This window comes from Actinia tenebrosa, unplaced genomic scaffold (assembly GCF_029948245.1).
Source record: "Actinia tenebrosa isolate PJP-AT-01 unplaced genomic scaffold, QUT_ActTen_1.0 PGA_scaffold8__29_contigs__length_14323225, whole genome shotgun sequence".
Classification (NCBI taxonomy): Eukaryota; Metazoa; Cnidaria; class Anthozoa; order Actiniaria; family Actiniidae; genus Actinia; species Actinia tenebrosa.
In genome coordinates this window covers 8,658,763-8,672,172 of record NW_028292585.1, presented here as the reverse complement: position 1 = coordinate 8,672,172, position 13,410 = coordinate 8,658,763, and the positions used below count along the sequence as shown (strand labels likewise).

At 38.1% G+C, this 13,410-nt stretch overlaps 2 protein-coding genes across 2 annotated transcripts; one reads left to right on the top strand and one right to left on the bottom strand.

Annotated features, from left to right (window-relative positions):
* Positions 1 to 12: 12 nt before the first annotated feature.
* On the bottom strand, positions 13 to 6,073 carry LOC116300206 (zinc transporter ZIP9). The gene is made up of 8 exons (XM_031709021.2): positions 5,879 to 6,073; positions 4,276 to 4,387; positions 3,384 to 3,596; positions 2,772 to 2,843; positions 2,577 to 2,662; positions 2,252 to 2,293; positions 1,853 to 1,945; positions 13 to 1,447 (listed from the first exon to the last, which is right to left on the bottom strand). Exons 1-8 carry the CDS (start codon positions 5,972 to 5,974, stop codon positions 1,223 to 1,225), a joined length of 939 nt encoding a protein of 312 aa, XP_031564881.1. The 5' UTR covers positions 5,975 to 6,073; the 3' UTR covers positions 13 to 1,222.
* Positions 6,074 to 6,863: 790 nt separating this feature from the next.
* On the top strand, positions 6,864 to 12,501 carry LOC148905106 (uncharacterized). Its single transcript, XM_089024041.1, has 2 exons — positions 6,864 to 8,695; positions 8,784 to 12,501. Exons 1-2 carry the CDS (start codon positions 6,864 to 6,866, stop codon positions 12,499 to 12,501), a joined length of 5,550 nt encoding a protein of 1,849 aa, XP_088880167.1.
* Positions 12,502 to 13,410: the final 909 nt, after the last annotated feature.

The window sequence follows — 13,410 nt, the reverse complement described above, 5'->3', positions numbered from 1 at the left end:
AACTTCATCTCATTAACAGGCTTTGCCTTCAGGATTTATTGGCACATTCATCATTATATACAGGGTTTTTTTCACTTTATAAAGTCGATTAACATACCATTTAAACTGTATTATATTTTTGGATAATTAAATTCATATCATTCCTCTATTGGCCCTGGATGCCTCATTTTCATGTATTTCACTCAGCCGTATGCAATTTTGGACTAATGTGTATTCTTTATGAGCTTCGTTTCTATTGTATAACTTGGGGTATTTTTTTGTTTTCATTATATTGCATAAACTGTGCCCAATGCCCAAAGAAGGAGCTAAATTTTATCCATACCTAAAACAACTTTTTGGCTGATCAAAGTCAAAGCATGGCTAACAACCAACTCAATGTACTCACATTATGCTGAGTCTTGGAAATTTAATCAAACATAAAAGTTGTGTGTATGACTACTACACTGCCCTTCATTTCTCAATTAAGATTATATGGGATATACTTGAGATACAGGACACTTGCCCTGGTATTATTACCAGGCATGCACAGTGTTAACTTTCACCACGCCACTTTTCATTCCCTAACTAGGAGTAACATTCCTCCCTCTGGATGGGATATTATCATACTGTACTAGTCCATCACAGGGTATCCACTAGCATATCTCCAGAAAACCAAAATTAATGGATTACTTCGACAATACGGCAGCCATCTTGCCAGGGGGCAGAACAAAACAACGACTGAAAATATATTTATGTGTTTATGTTTGTGTTTGTCTTTCTTTTATGGTTAAAGGTGATTAATGTGCCGCCTTAATTCATCTTTTTTTGCATTTTTTTTGTGTGCTAAGCTGTTTATATCAATCAACATCATTACTATAAGAAAGCTCTATTTGCCCCCCGGATAACCCATAATGCATTATGATTCAAGATCGCCACCGTATCATCAAAGTAGTCTATTAGGATACTCCCAAAGTATAAGAAACCATAAAATTAATCTTATATTGTTAAAAATGGCTTTGAGTAAACACTATATTCTGTGAAAGAGTACTATGTATGCACTATTTAGTACTAAATAGCACTCATGAAACAATAAGCACAACTAATAGACATTGCACTTTTTTGTACTATTTAGTGATAAATATATTTACTACTGTTTCACAGATTAAGTGTAAGCCATGCCCAGACTATGTACATTATTTTATACTACGGGTATACTTGCAATTATTAAAATTAATTTATTTTTCTAGTGGCTGTGGGTCTGTGATAACAATAATGGTGCACAAATTCCCACTACCATTAAAATAAGATCTGCTTTGTTATTAAGATTTGTTTTTGACTGTTCATTAGAATCAATATGGCCACCAACTTCAGGCAGTACATGGACAGTTGCTACGTAGAGGAACGTTCCTGCTGAGAATAACATTGCTATTCCTGTTCCATTAACACTCGTAAACATCTCTTTTCCATGCTGAAAAGACAAATTTAAGGATACTATTAGATGCTAAATTATTGTGCAGGGTTGAATATGTAAGGTGCTCATAGGAATAATTCAGTTTCACTTGACGTCATATCCTGTCCCCTAGAGAATATTCATCAGCTGAATCACTAGTTTTTAACAGTATACTGGCTCAGTGACAGCACATGGTTGCCATCTCTTGACCCCATTTGAAGCAGATAAGGTTTTGCAAACTAGAAGACATGTGACTAATTGCAACATGTTTCATCATAATACAATGGGACACTACAGTTCCTCAAAGGTGGTCAAAGAATTTTAAGAAATGATAAATTCCTCTCAAAGTGACAAACAATTTCTCCCCAATACAGATATTTCATTGCTTTTCAAACTTGAACTCAAATTTCAACCCACATATACCTGGCCAAGACCAAAGAATGTTACAAATGCCATAATAGGAGCTGCCGCAGCAAATACAACCAGGTGACGCCGTATTCTATTTCTCTCCATTCCCTGAAAACACAGTGAACAATACAGTGGATGTAATAACAGTTTACCGATACGTTAAAGACAGGGTTAGAAGATCTATAATCTAGATATTTCTCAGATCTCAAAAAAATACAGAAAGCGAAGTTTATTTTTTTCGGTTGGCTATTTTCTATTAATCATTTCTGCATTATTATGCCAGAGATTAGTAACAACGGCAGCAAGTATTCACTCTCTCTTTCCCCAATCATACTTTCCCTTGATGCGTTTATCTTGAGACCTGATAACAGAGATGATCAAAGAAGAATAACTATTTTATTAATTCATACTAACCTCAAGAAGTAAAAATGTTGTCAATCCAAAAGCTGCAGGAGCCTACAAAATTATAGACAAATGGTTAAACAAGTTGATGCTTTTGAATCAATAAATAAGATGGATGGAAGAATGGAAGAATAGAGGGATTAAGGGGCAGGATGACTGTGCAGATAAAATATGTGGATGTGTGTTGAATGCATGGGTTGGAGGGAGGATGGGAAGAAAAAATATTGTGTAAGCATTCAAATTTGGGAAATAATTTGAATAATATTGTTGAGTTTTACCTTCTATGAAAATGGTTTGAAATTTTTTAAGTTAATAAATATTATGAAAATTTACTTACTTTATGTAACATAATGGCTAAAAATATAATCAATTCTACATCTGCTTTGGATGTTGAGGCAGCAGCACCCAAAGCGATTCCATCAGCTGTGGTGAAACACAAAATATGATTACACTAAAAAACTATTTTGGATATCAGTCAGACGAAGCATTTTTTTCCAGAAAACAATATAATTCAGAATGCTATTAGAAATACCTGCTGCGTGCACAACAAGTCCTATTGTTGTAGTCAGTTTGCCATGCTTTTGTCTATTGTTACCCTCAACATCTACGGAAAAAAAACAACACGAAAATCATAAGTCTACAACTCTTACAAATCAATGCATCAGCAGTCCTTTTAAAGATGGATTACTCACAAATTATCATTCATATTTATTTATAAATGACAGAGTGGGATGATGCAAATCAAGCTTTTCTTGACTCTGCTGACAATAGAGTACAAAACTGAGCTCAAAAACACAATCTCTGTACACTAGTAAGAAGCCAGCATTGTAAACCATTGCCCCAACATTACTCAATAGACCTCTCGTAGCACGTCAGTATGCAGCTTAATTTGGAGGATAGAACAATATGTTGCCAATTCTCAGGAGCATATCCTTTTGTTTTATTCTCCAAATTTAGCTGCTTTGACGCACATCGACATAAAAAAATTACAGAACAATCTTATTAAAAAATATTTAAAATTTGCTGAGTTGGGCTTCCTATGGTAAAAGTCCTCCTATATTACATGAATATCACAGGAAGCCCAAAGCAGCAAAAGAGAAAAGTTAAGAAAAGTTAACATACTAGTGGTGACCAGTCTACATACCTGAAGAGCCATGTGAGTGTCCACCACTAATGTGGTCAATAAGAAGCATAAAAATAAATCCAAAACAAAGGGATAATCCAATAAAAACATCTGGTTCAACTTTATGGATGTGTTCTGTTAGTGGATGTACGTCACTGTGTGTTGCTTTCGCATGGGATTCTTTATTTGCTGATCGAGCTTCATGAAGATGCCTATGAGTATGGCCTGCATGTCCTGAAATATTGAATAGTCAAGCTGATGCATTAAGAACAATTTGTTAAGGTTGAACGAAGAGAAAGAAGAAAAGGTTTCAGATAATAAACCAATATAAGAATGAAGAAATAGAAAACGTGAGCGTGTGCTGTATGCAGTTATAAAGCACACGGGGATTGGTAGAACACGAGAGAAGTGTTAGGAGAAGCATACCAATCCCCAAGTGCTTTACAACTCCACACAGCACAGCAAGCACGTTTTTTTTCTTTTATGAAATGCTAAGGGCGCGTGCGTGCTGTCATAAAGCATGCTCCACCAACCAATCAGAATGCAAGATTTATAACAGTTATCTTATAATATAAAATAAAAATGTTTTCTTCCTGATGCACTGAACAGTCCACCACTTAATAGTAATTCAAGAAAAATCGTCATAGCTAATCACCACTGTAAGTACAGCAGTGGCGCAGCTCAACGACATACACTACACAGTTTATGTATGACCCCGGAGCACAGCACTAACCAGTTTGAAAATTAGTTAGGGTTGATTTTGAGTGGAGGGAGGAAAACCCAGAGAGCCAGAACAATCCTTGGAGTCAGAAAGAGAACCAACCAACTCAGCTCACATGAGGCAACTGGGATTCTTTCATATATACATGTACCATACATATAAACTTTATTTTATTAGATGCCTAAAACTAACCATGTACATGCTCTTGCCCATATAGCGTGTGAACTCCTTCTGGGATGATTACAGCTAATGCTGTACCAACTAACAGCCCAGCACCTAATACACTCACCATCCGCAGTCTTTTCTGGAGAAAAAATAAATATTAAGGTTAGAGGAAAAAATATAGGAATGCATAAAAAAGATAGTTGTATTATTATATTCTATAAATGACTAAAGATTAAGTGCAAAATAAAGATATGACTTCTCATTATTTTTTATTGTTCTATCTATTATTCACTCCATATTGAGCCAGAAACAAGGTATGGCTGAGCTAAAACTAATTTGGCAAGTGATCATGACTGGCAACTGATCAGCCATTATGTTAAGCCCTGCTATTTATTCATTAGTTCTCTTAACCATTTACTAATTTATTTATCCCATGAATACATTGCTGCTAATCAATCAGATCCATTCCATAAGTCTATTAAGTAATCCTATCTATCCCTGCATTTCTTTTTTCATTCATCCATCCATTTATCCATCTCTCTACCATTCATCCTCCATTCCTTTATTTATTCATTCATTAATCCATGGTCCATCCATCCATCCATCCTTTCATTCATTCATCCATTCATCAATCTTTTTATTCATCCCCCATTCACATCACAGAAAACCTTATCTTGTCTTTAGATTCAACTTCACTAAGCAAATAAAATGTTCACAGAAAGTTGCTATGGACAACCAATATAATGTCTCTGCATTTTAAACGGCTTTTCACCGTAATGTGCATGAGCAGATTATTCGTAGGCAGTCGTTTGAAGTTATCTCAGCTAATGAAAAGAAAGGAAAAATAATCTGAAGGATAATATAGTTTGTTTTATGTGTTGTTTTTTTTTTTTATTCCCAAATATTTTAATTGTTGGTTTACAGCTGCCATGTCAGATGAATTTATCAAAAGATTCGTCATTAGTCTCTTTTGTCATATCATCTAACATGGCCGCCGTGTCTTTTGTTATTTCATTCTCTTGGGAATGATTGCAAACCAGCAATTTATTGCTGATTCTATTTTATAATTCTAAATAACTTGTTGCCTAAGGCCACAAGCTTAAGGTCCTTAAGTAAATCTAAGCGTTATTGGTAAAAATATAATTATGTATTAGCATATATATGTGTTCATAAGTGATGAGCTTTTATGTAAAGAATTATGCTCAGCAAGCGAGAAATAAAAAAATCATATGAATTATATTTTTGTGTTTGAAACTCGCGCAATTAAGGAAATCGATAAAAAATCGTAAAAATATAAAGAATAATACGTTATTTCCTCTAATGTTATAAAAATGTGGTATAAATTTGCATATAAGCTTACACTGTAATAATAAATATCATGCATTTGTGGATAAAAAACAGACCCGGCTTATCTGGAAAGACGAGACTTATTTTGATTTTGTACACGACAAAAAGTACTGCAAATTTCGTTCAAACAAACAGAATATAGGATAATATAACCCCTATTTATAGAGCTCAAAAGTAACAGCGTTTAAATTAATGAATAATGGTCGCGTATTTTCCAAAGACGATATCTTAAATCATAAAAAATGTCATAAATGTTTTGCTATATCCGTCTGGTTAACCTCACCTCGGAGAGAGAAAATGCCAAAGGAATAGCCCCAGCAACGTACGAACCGACCAACATGCAAGCACACAGGCTAAACAGTCTCATTGCATCCTCCATCTCGGTGGTGTTGGTGCTGGTGGGTTTATAAAGGCCGTATTTTAGTCCTAAATATAAGAAAATTAATCGATCAAGTGTTCTTAGTAGTTTTTCCTGACACGTTTGCTTAGCTGAGTAACCGCTCTTTGGGGTCAGCGGTTGTAATAATTGTTACATGGGAGGGGAGGGCGTGGTGTTTTGTGCTCAGGACAGACAGTGCTAGTGCAGGACTAGGGACCCCAAGGGACGCCTTGAAAGGAAGCTAGTGCAGGAATGGTAAAGATGCAGTTGTTAGATAACAAGACGCCCTATAGGTGTTGACTCGGTTGCCTGTTAGTGTATCATGCACAGAGGCCGTAGTACAGCTGAAGGGAAGTTTGCAACGTTTGCCAAAAAGATCATGGAATGTTTCACAAAAGAATGATTTTAACTCTTCTAAGACGATCCTCTCCCTTAAGATGTTCTCAGCATATTATCAAAATAGTTGCGGGTTCTGCCCTCCTTTAGGCTATAAAATGAACAGTTTTGTGAATTTGATATTGTGCCCGATGACGCAACAAGATCGAAATTGTTTCGTTATGCGCGAAAAGCATGAATTTAATAATAGATTCCTTTCTGCACGCACGCACGAGTAGCTTGCCTCGGATTAAGTCGCATTTGTATATAAGTAAGTGACGCTAATTTAAATTCAGTTCGTCGAGTTTCAGAGCAAGCTACCGGGTAAGTCAGATCGCTTAAACTTTATATATATTTTTCTACACAAGTAACGCTTTATTTTGCTTCGCATTTTTTAGATTTCGAACCAACTCGTATATAACTCGCGAAGAGAATTAGTTCTGAAACCGTAGCTTGTAACATTTCGTCAATAAACGAAACATTCGAAATCCGAGCTCACCAAGACGACTGGAACATGGCCGATGACGTTAAGAACCAAAGACGAGCAGCTAAAGGCAAGTTTACCAGAAAATTAAACGAAGTAAAGAAGGCTATCGACGAAGATTGTGGAGTAGAAATAGTCAAGAGAAATTACGACGAATTGGTTGAAACCTGGAAGACCGTTGAGTTAAAGCACGATGTTTATACCACATTCCTGACTGATGAAGAGGTAGAAGCCGGTGACACATGGATTCTGGAATTGCAAGATTTGTTCAGCGACGCTATGAAACGCCAGAATCAATACGAGAAGAAGAAAACGTCTACCGATAATGAAGCCAAGGAACAAGAAGAAAAGAAGCAAGCGGTTCTTAGAGAAGAAGAGAAATTTCAACGAATGTTAGATCAAGCGTATGTGAGAAGGAGTAGTGCCAAAGCAGTCTTTGGACAAGCTATAAATATTGTGAAATATTCGTCGCTTGCAGCCCTCAAGGTAGCCAAGAAAGAATTAGATGAAGCCTTTGCCGACTGCAAGAAAGCAAACAACGAGTATCTCAGCCTGCTACCCAGAGAAAGTGCCACTCTAGAAATCACGTGGATAGTCGCTATACAGAATATGTACAGTCAAGCTGCTGAGGAAGTTGAAACAAAGTTGACAGAAGAACTAAATATTCAGGAGACAGCAAAGATGAATAATCTACGGTTGGAAAAAATAAAGATGCCGAGATTCGAAGGAGAATTAAGAGAATATCCGAGATTTAAAGCAGATTTCCAGAAACAAATTATGACAAGTTTATCAACAGAAACCGCTCCATATACGCTAAGATCCTGTCTTGGCAAAGAACCTTTGGGCGTGGTTAAAAGCGTGGATGATGACATCCACCAAATATGGAAACGCCTAGACGAGAAATATGGTGACCCATCGAAAATCGCTGATGCTATCATAGATACCATACGCAAGGTAAGACCGATAAGAGATGGAGAGAGTAAGCGATTGATCGAATTTATTGATGTCGTGGAAGATGGCTTCAGAGACCTTAAGAGACTTGACCTTGAAGTCGAAATGACAACTACTAGTTCTGTTAGTATAATCGAGAAAAAACTGCCTGCCAGTGTGAGAAAAGAATGGGCTAAGATGGTGACGGATGATGACAGTAAAGTTGAAAGAGTTAACAAGTTCCCTAGTTTGTTGCAGTTTATACTAAGCCAGAAGAGAGCGATAGAATACGACGCAGCTGAATTACGTACAAGCAACACTTCATACAAATCAGCAGCCCATCATGTAGTAGCTAAAGAACAAGATACTCGCCAACCAGGAGAGAGACAACAGCGTTATTCTGATGGAAAGATTTCCCAGAAGTGCTTGTTACATGACAACGCGGATCACTGGACAGATGAATGTCGTATTTACTTATCTAAGCCGTACAGCGAGAAGAAAGATCTAATAAAGACGAAAAAAGCATGCTGGTCATGTCTTAAGCCAGGACACTTGTTCCGAGACTGCAAGAGAAAAAAGAACTGTGGAGAAAGTGGTTGTACCAGACGACATCACAAGACACTTCACAATCCTGAAGAAAGTCAGAACAGTACTGAGGAACCTGTAAGTAACCAACACAGCAAAACACAAGATGAAGAGACACCAAAAGGTAAACGTGCCACGTCCTGTGACAGCTTAGCAGAAGAAACTTGCCTCCTACTTTTTCAAAAAATTCCAACACCTAAAGGAGACGTAAATGTCATGTGGGACAGTGGAGCATCATTATGTTTCATTACCAACGCCAAAGCTGAAGAACAAAGATTGCCAAGCAAGAACGCGCAATTGACTATCATCAAAGTTGGGGGTAAGACGGAGACGATCGACTCTAAAAGGTACAAACTTCATCTGATAGACAAGCAAATATGTGTGGTAGAAGATAGATGCATTCGGGATAGACAGAATCACATCGGACATCCATAGCATCGACGTCGAAGGAGCAGTACATTTATTCAAAGATATCAAGAGAGATGACATAGCAAGGCCGGAAGGATCTGTAGATGTTCTAATTGGTTACGAGTATGCTGCATTTCATCCAGAACCAGAGCAAATGGTGGAACATTTGATGTTACTGAAAAACAGATTTGGACGATGTCTTGGAGGTAGACACCCACTTCTCAAGGAAGTCAAAGAGACGCGTAGCCAACACGTACTTGGAGGAGTTCATCATGTTAGTCAGGTAAAGCCCAAAGTAGACTTAGAAGATTTCTACAAGATCGAGAATCTTGGGATCGAGTGTACTCCTCGTTGTGGCGGCTGTAAATGTGGAAAGTGCCCTCCTGGATCGAAGGACTATACGCTAAAAGAAGAACGAGAACTGAAGTTAATTGAACAAAACTTGAAATTCAACAATGAAGAAAACACATGGACCGCAGATTACCCTTGGATAAGAAATCCAGCTGAATTACCAGATAACAGGAAAGCAGCAATGGGATTGTTGATGTCTACAGAGAAAAGATTAGTCAAGAATCCAGAACATGCTAAAGTCTATCAAGAGCAAATAGATGATATGATAAACAGAAATGTCGCCAGAAAGCTCACTGCAGAAGAGATGAGACATTACAAAGGACCAGTCCACTACATTTCGCATCACGAGGTTCTTCGTCCAGATTCCAAGTCCACCCCTGTACGAATAGTATTTAACAGTAGCGCTAACTACATGGGTCATGTTTTGAATGAGTATTGGGCCAAGGGACCTGACCTGCTTAATAATTTGCTTGGAGTTCTCGTCAGATTTAGAGAAAATGAAACAGCAATTACTGGAGACATCAAGAAAATGTACCACACAGTCAAGATTGGCATCAAAGATCAGAACACTCATCGATTCTTGTGGAGAAATATGGAGAAGGATAGAGAACCCGACACCTACGTTATTCAGAGAGTATCGTTTGGAGACAAACCCGCTGGTACAATAGCTACTGTAGCCTTGAGAAAAACCGCAGAGATGTCATCAACAGAGTATCCTCAAGCAGCAAAGACCATCACAAGCAATACCTATATGGATGACATCATTGACAGCGTCAAAAGCAAGGAAGAGGCTAAATCTCTAACAACAGACATAGAGACTCTCTTGAGGAAAGGAGGATTTCAAGTCAAGTATTGGACGTTCTCACGTGAATCTAATCAAGGTGACGATAAACCGCTTTTACAAGACGAAAGAAATTCAAGTTCAGAGAAAGTTCTTGGTGTGGTATGGAGTCCCGTCAAAGACCAGTTCTACTTTAAAGTGCGTCTAAATTTCTCCCCGAAGAAGAAGAAGTTAAGAACAGAACCCGATTTGAGTGTCAAGCAGATTCCTGAAAGAGTTCCAGAGCCGTTGACAAAGAGAATGATTTTGTCACAAGTTAACGGGATCTATGATCCCCTGGGACTTGCTGGTCCGTTTACTGTGAAAGCAAAGATGCAGATGAGAAGGCTATGGCTGAATGATCCAAAACTTGATTGGGATGATCCTATTCCAGATATGTTCCAAAGTGAATGGTTGCAAATCTTCAAGCACCTTTTTGGTATGGAGAAAATATCGTTCAACAGATGTATCAAGCCAAGTAATGCTGTTGGTGATCCTTCCCTAGTCATTTTCAGCGATGGATCTCAAGAAGCTTATGGTGCATGTGCCTACGCCAGATGGGAAATGCCAGAAAATACGTTTGAGAGTAATCTAATCATGTCGAAGAATCGCCTGACCCCAGTAAAGAAGATGTCAATTGATAGAATTGAATTGTGTGGAGCAGTTCTAAACAAGCGTCTAAAGGTCTTCATAGAGAAAGAATCAAGATACAACTTTGTGAAATTCTACCATCTTGTGGATTCGCAAATTGTGCAAGCTATGGTCCAGAAAGAATCATACGGATTCAATACGTTCGCTGGCACGCGCATAGGTGAAATTCAAGAAAAGACAAATCCCTCTGATTGGTATTGGATTGACGGAGAACTGAACATCGCAGACTGGTTAACACGTGGCAAGAAACCTGATGAACTAGATGTTGACAGTGCCTGGCAAAAGGGACCAGAATTCTTGGAGTTACCAGTAAGTGAATGGCCAATAACCCAGAAACCCACAAGCATAATTCTCCCAGAGACAGTTCAACCTGTTATGATGGCACAAAACATCCAATCAGATACGTTAGAAGTAAGAATCAACATCGAGCGATTCTCATCCTACATCAGATTGCTGAGAGTGACAGCAAGAGTACTGGCTATGTATCAAAAGGACGCAAGTCCAAAAAGCAAACCTAGTTTCAAGAATGCCACAAAACCTCTATCTTCTGAAGAGATCGAGAAAGCTGAACTGTTTTGGATAAGAAACGCACAAGTACAACTGAAACAGAACATGAACAACAAGAGCTCAAAACGCCTTTGTCCTACAACCAACAAGGATCATGGTATGATAACAGTTGGCGGACGAGTAGATAAATGGATGCAAATGAGCTACAATCAAAATGAAGTCATTCTCCTACCCTATGATCATCGTTTTTCTCGTCTTTATGTAACGTACGTACATAATCAAGGACATTATGGCGTCGCGACTACTGTTGCCAAAGTCAGAGCACGAGTTTGGATTATTAGTGCTCACAAGATGGCCAAGTCAATAAAGTTTCACTGCGTTACCTGCAAGAAATTGGAAAAGAAGACTGAGGAGCAAGTGATGAGCAAACTTCCAGTAGAAAGGTTAAAGCCTGCACCAGCCTGGAGTTCCATTGGCATCGATCTATTTGGACCCTTTAGCATCCGCGATGAAGTAAAGAAAAGATCCACTGGAAAAGCTTATGGAGTAATCTTCAATTGTCTCGGGTCAAGAGCGGTACACGTGGATGTCTCGCCAGATTATAGTGCCCAGAAGTTCTTGATGGTACTAAGACGTTTTGTTGCCCTGAGAGGTTATCCCAAGCAAATTATCTCAGATAATGGAACACAGCTCGTAGCTGCAAATGAAGAACTAAAGAGCGTGACTCAATCCTGGGACTGGGACAAGCTAGCAGAATTTGGAGCCACCGAAGGAATGCAATGGAAATTTACTCCAGCTGATGCACCATGGTATAACGGTATATCAGAAGCTCTAATAAAGTCGGTCAAGAAAGCATTGACAGTTGCCATTGGAAACAACATTATGACATTTTCAGAGTTGCAGACAGTTTGTTATGAAGCTGCGAATTTGGTAAATGAAAGACCGATCGGAAGACTCCCAACACAACCAGATGATGGCAAGTACTTGTGTCCAAATGACCTTCTTTTAGGAAGATCGACCTCAAGAATTCCAAGTGGACCATTTAAAGAGACAGCCAATCCAAGATACCGCTTCGAATTTGTTCAAAGTATCGTGCATGCATTTTGGAAAAAATGGACTCAGAATTTCTTCCCAAGTCTGCTCGTTAGACAGAAGTGGCATACCGCCAGACGAGATGTCAAGGTTGGAGATATAGTGATGATACAAGACTCAAACTTGGTGAGAGGAAACTGGAAGCTTGGAAAGGTATCCAAGGCTGAATCAGATCAAGATGGAAAAGTTCGACGAGTGCAAGTACAGTACAAAGTACCCAAGCAAGGGGAGCCGCGGAAAACCTACCAAGGAAGAAACTACACCACTGTAGAGAGAGCAGTCCAAAAATTGGTAGTTCTGATTCCTGTAGAAGAAACTGAATAATGAAGAAAAGAAGGACACTAGAAAGACCTAGTTTGAACTTTAGATAAGAATTATTTATTGAATATGCATCTTGTTTAGTTAGAATTAAGTGTTTTTCCAAGAATTAAGGTTAAGATAAGATTCTTTATTTAGGCCGGGGGGGATTGTTTCGTTATGCGCGAAAAGCATGAATTTAATAATAGATTCCTTTCTGCACGCACGCACGAGTAGCTTGCCTCGGATTAAGTCGCATTTGTATATAAGTAAGTGACGCTAATTTAAATTCAGTTCGTCGAGTTTCAGAGCAAGCTACCGGGTAAGTCAGATCGCTTAAACTTTATATATATTTTTCTACACAAGTAACGCTTTATTTTGCTTCGCATTTTTTAGATTTCGAACCAACTCGTATATAACTCGCGAAGAGAATTAGTTCTGAAACCGTAGCTTGTAACATTTCGTCAATAAACGAAACAGAAATATCCCAGTGTTCTCAATCAGAATCACCAATAGATTTTCTTATCTTTCCCCATCCTTTCTTAACATATTGATTACTGGGGTGGCTGTTTATTTTCCTTGTCAGATGCAGAAATAGCGTAATAGTACCCAGAAGTCTTCACGGCACCATCCACTTATCCTTTGCGGGCTTATGATAAAGAGATATATCCAAGTACAGTAAATGTTCTTGTCAGCAAACTTTGTCAGGGACTATAGGAAATAATAGCTCTACTAGCTTTTCGCGGATCAATATTGCTTGTACGACTGATAACGTACGTCTGATCGAACTCATATCATACAGGTCTATAAGCCGACCGAATAGGAATAAATTTTCTTTTACTAAAAAGATTGCCTTATTGTTGAAGATTTAAATCTTATAAAAATGAATTTTTAAAAAAATCCACCGAAAGAAATTTAAAAAATGCGATTCCACTT

Coding starts and splice junctions, on each gene's coding strand:
- LOC148905106 (XM_089024041.1), top strand. CDS start 6,864: ATGGCCGATGACGTTAAGAACCAAAGACGAGCAGCTAAAGGCAAGTTT. Junction 8,696..8,783: donor GAGACGATCGACTCTAAAAG/GTACAAACTTCA, acceptor GGACATCCATAG/CATCGACGTCGAAGGAGCAG.
- LOC116300206 (XM_031709021.2), bottom strand. CDS start 5,974: ATGGAGGATGCAATGAGACTGTTTAGCCTGTGTGCTTGCATGTTGGTC. Junction 4,388..5,878: donor TGGCATTTTCTCTCTCCGAG/GTGAGGTTAACC, acceptor TTTTTTCTCCAG/AAAAGACTGCGGATGGTGAG. Junction 1,946..2,251: donor CAACATTTTTACTTCTTGAG/GTTAGTATGAAT, acceptor CTGTGTTTTCAG/GGAATGGAGAGAAATAGAAT.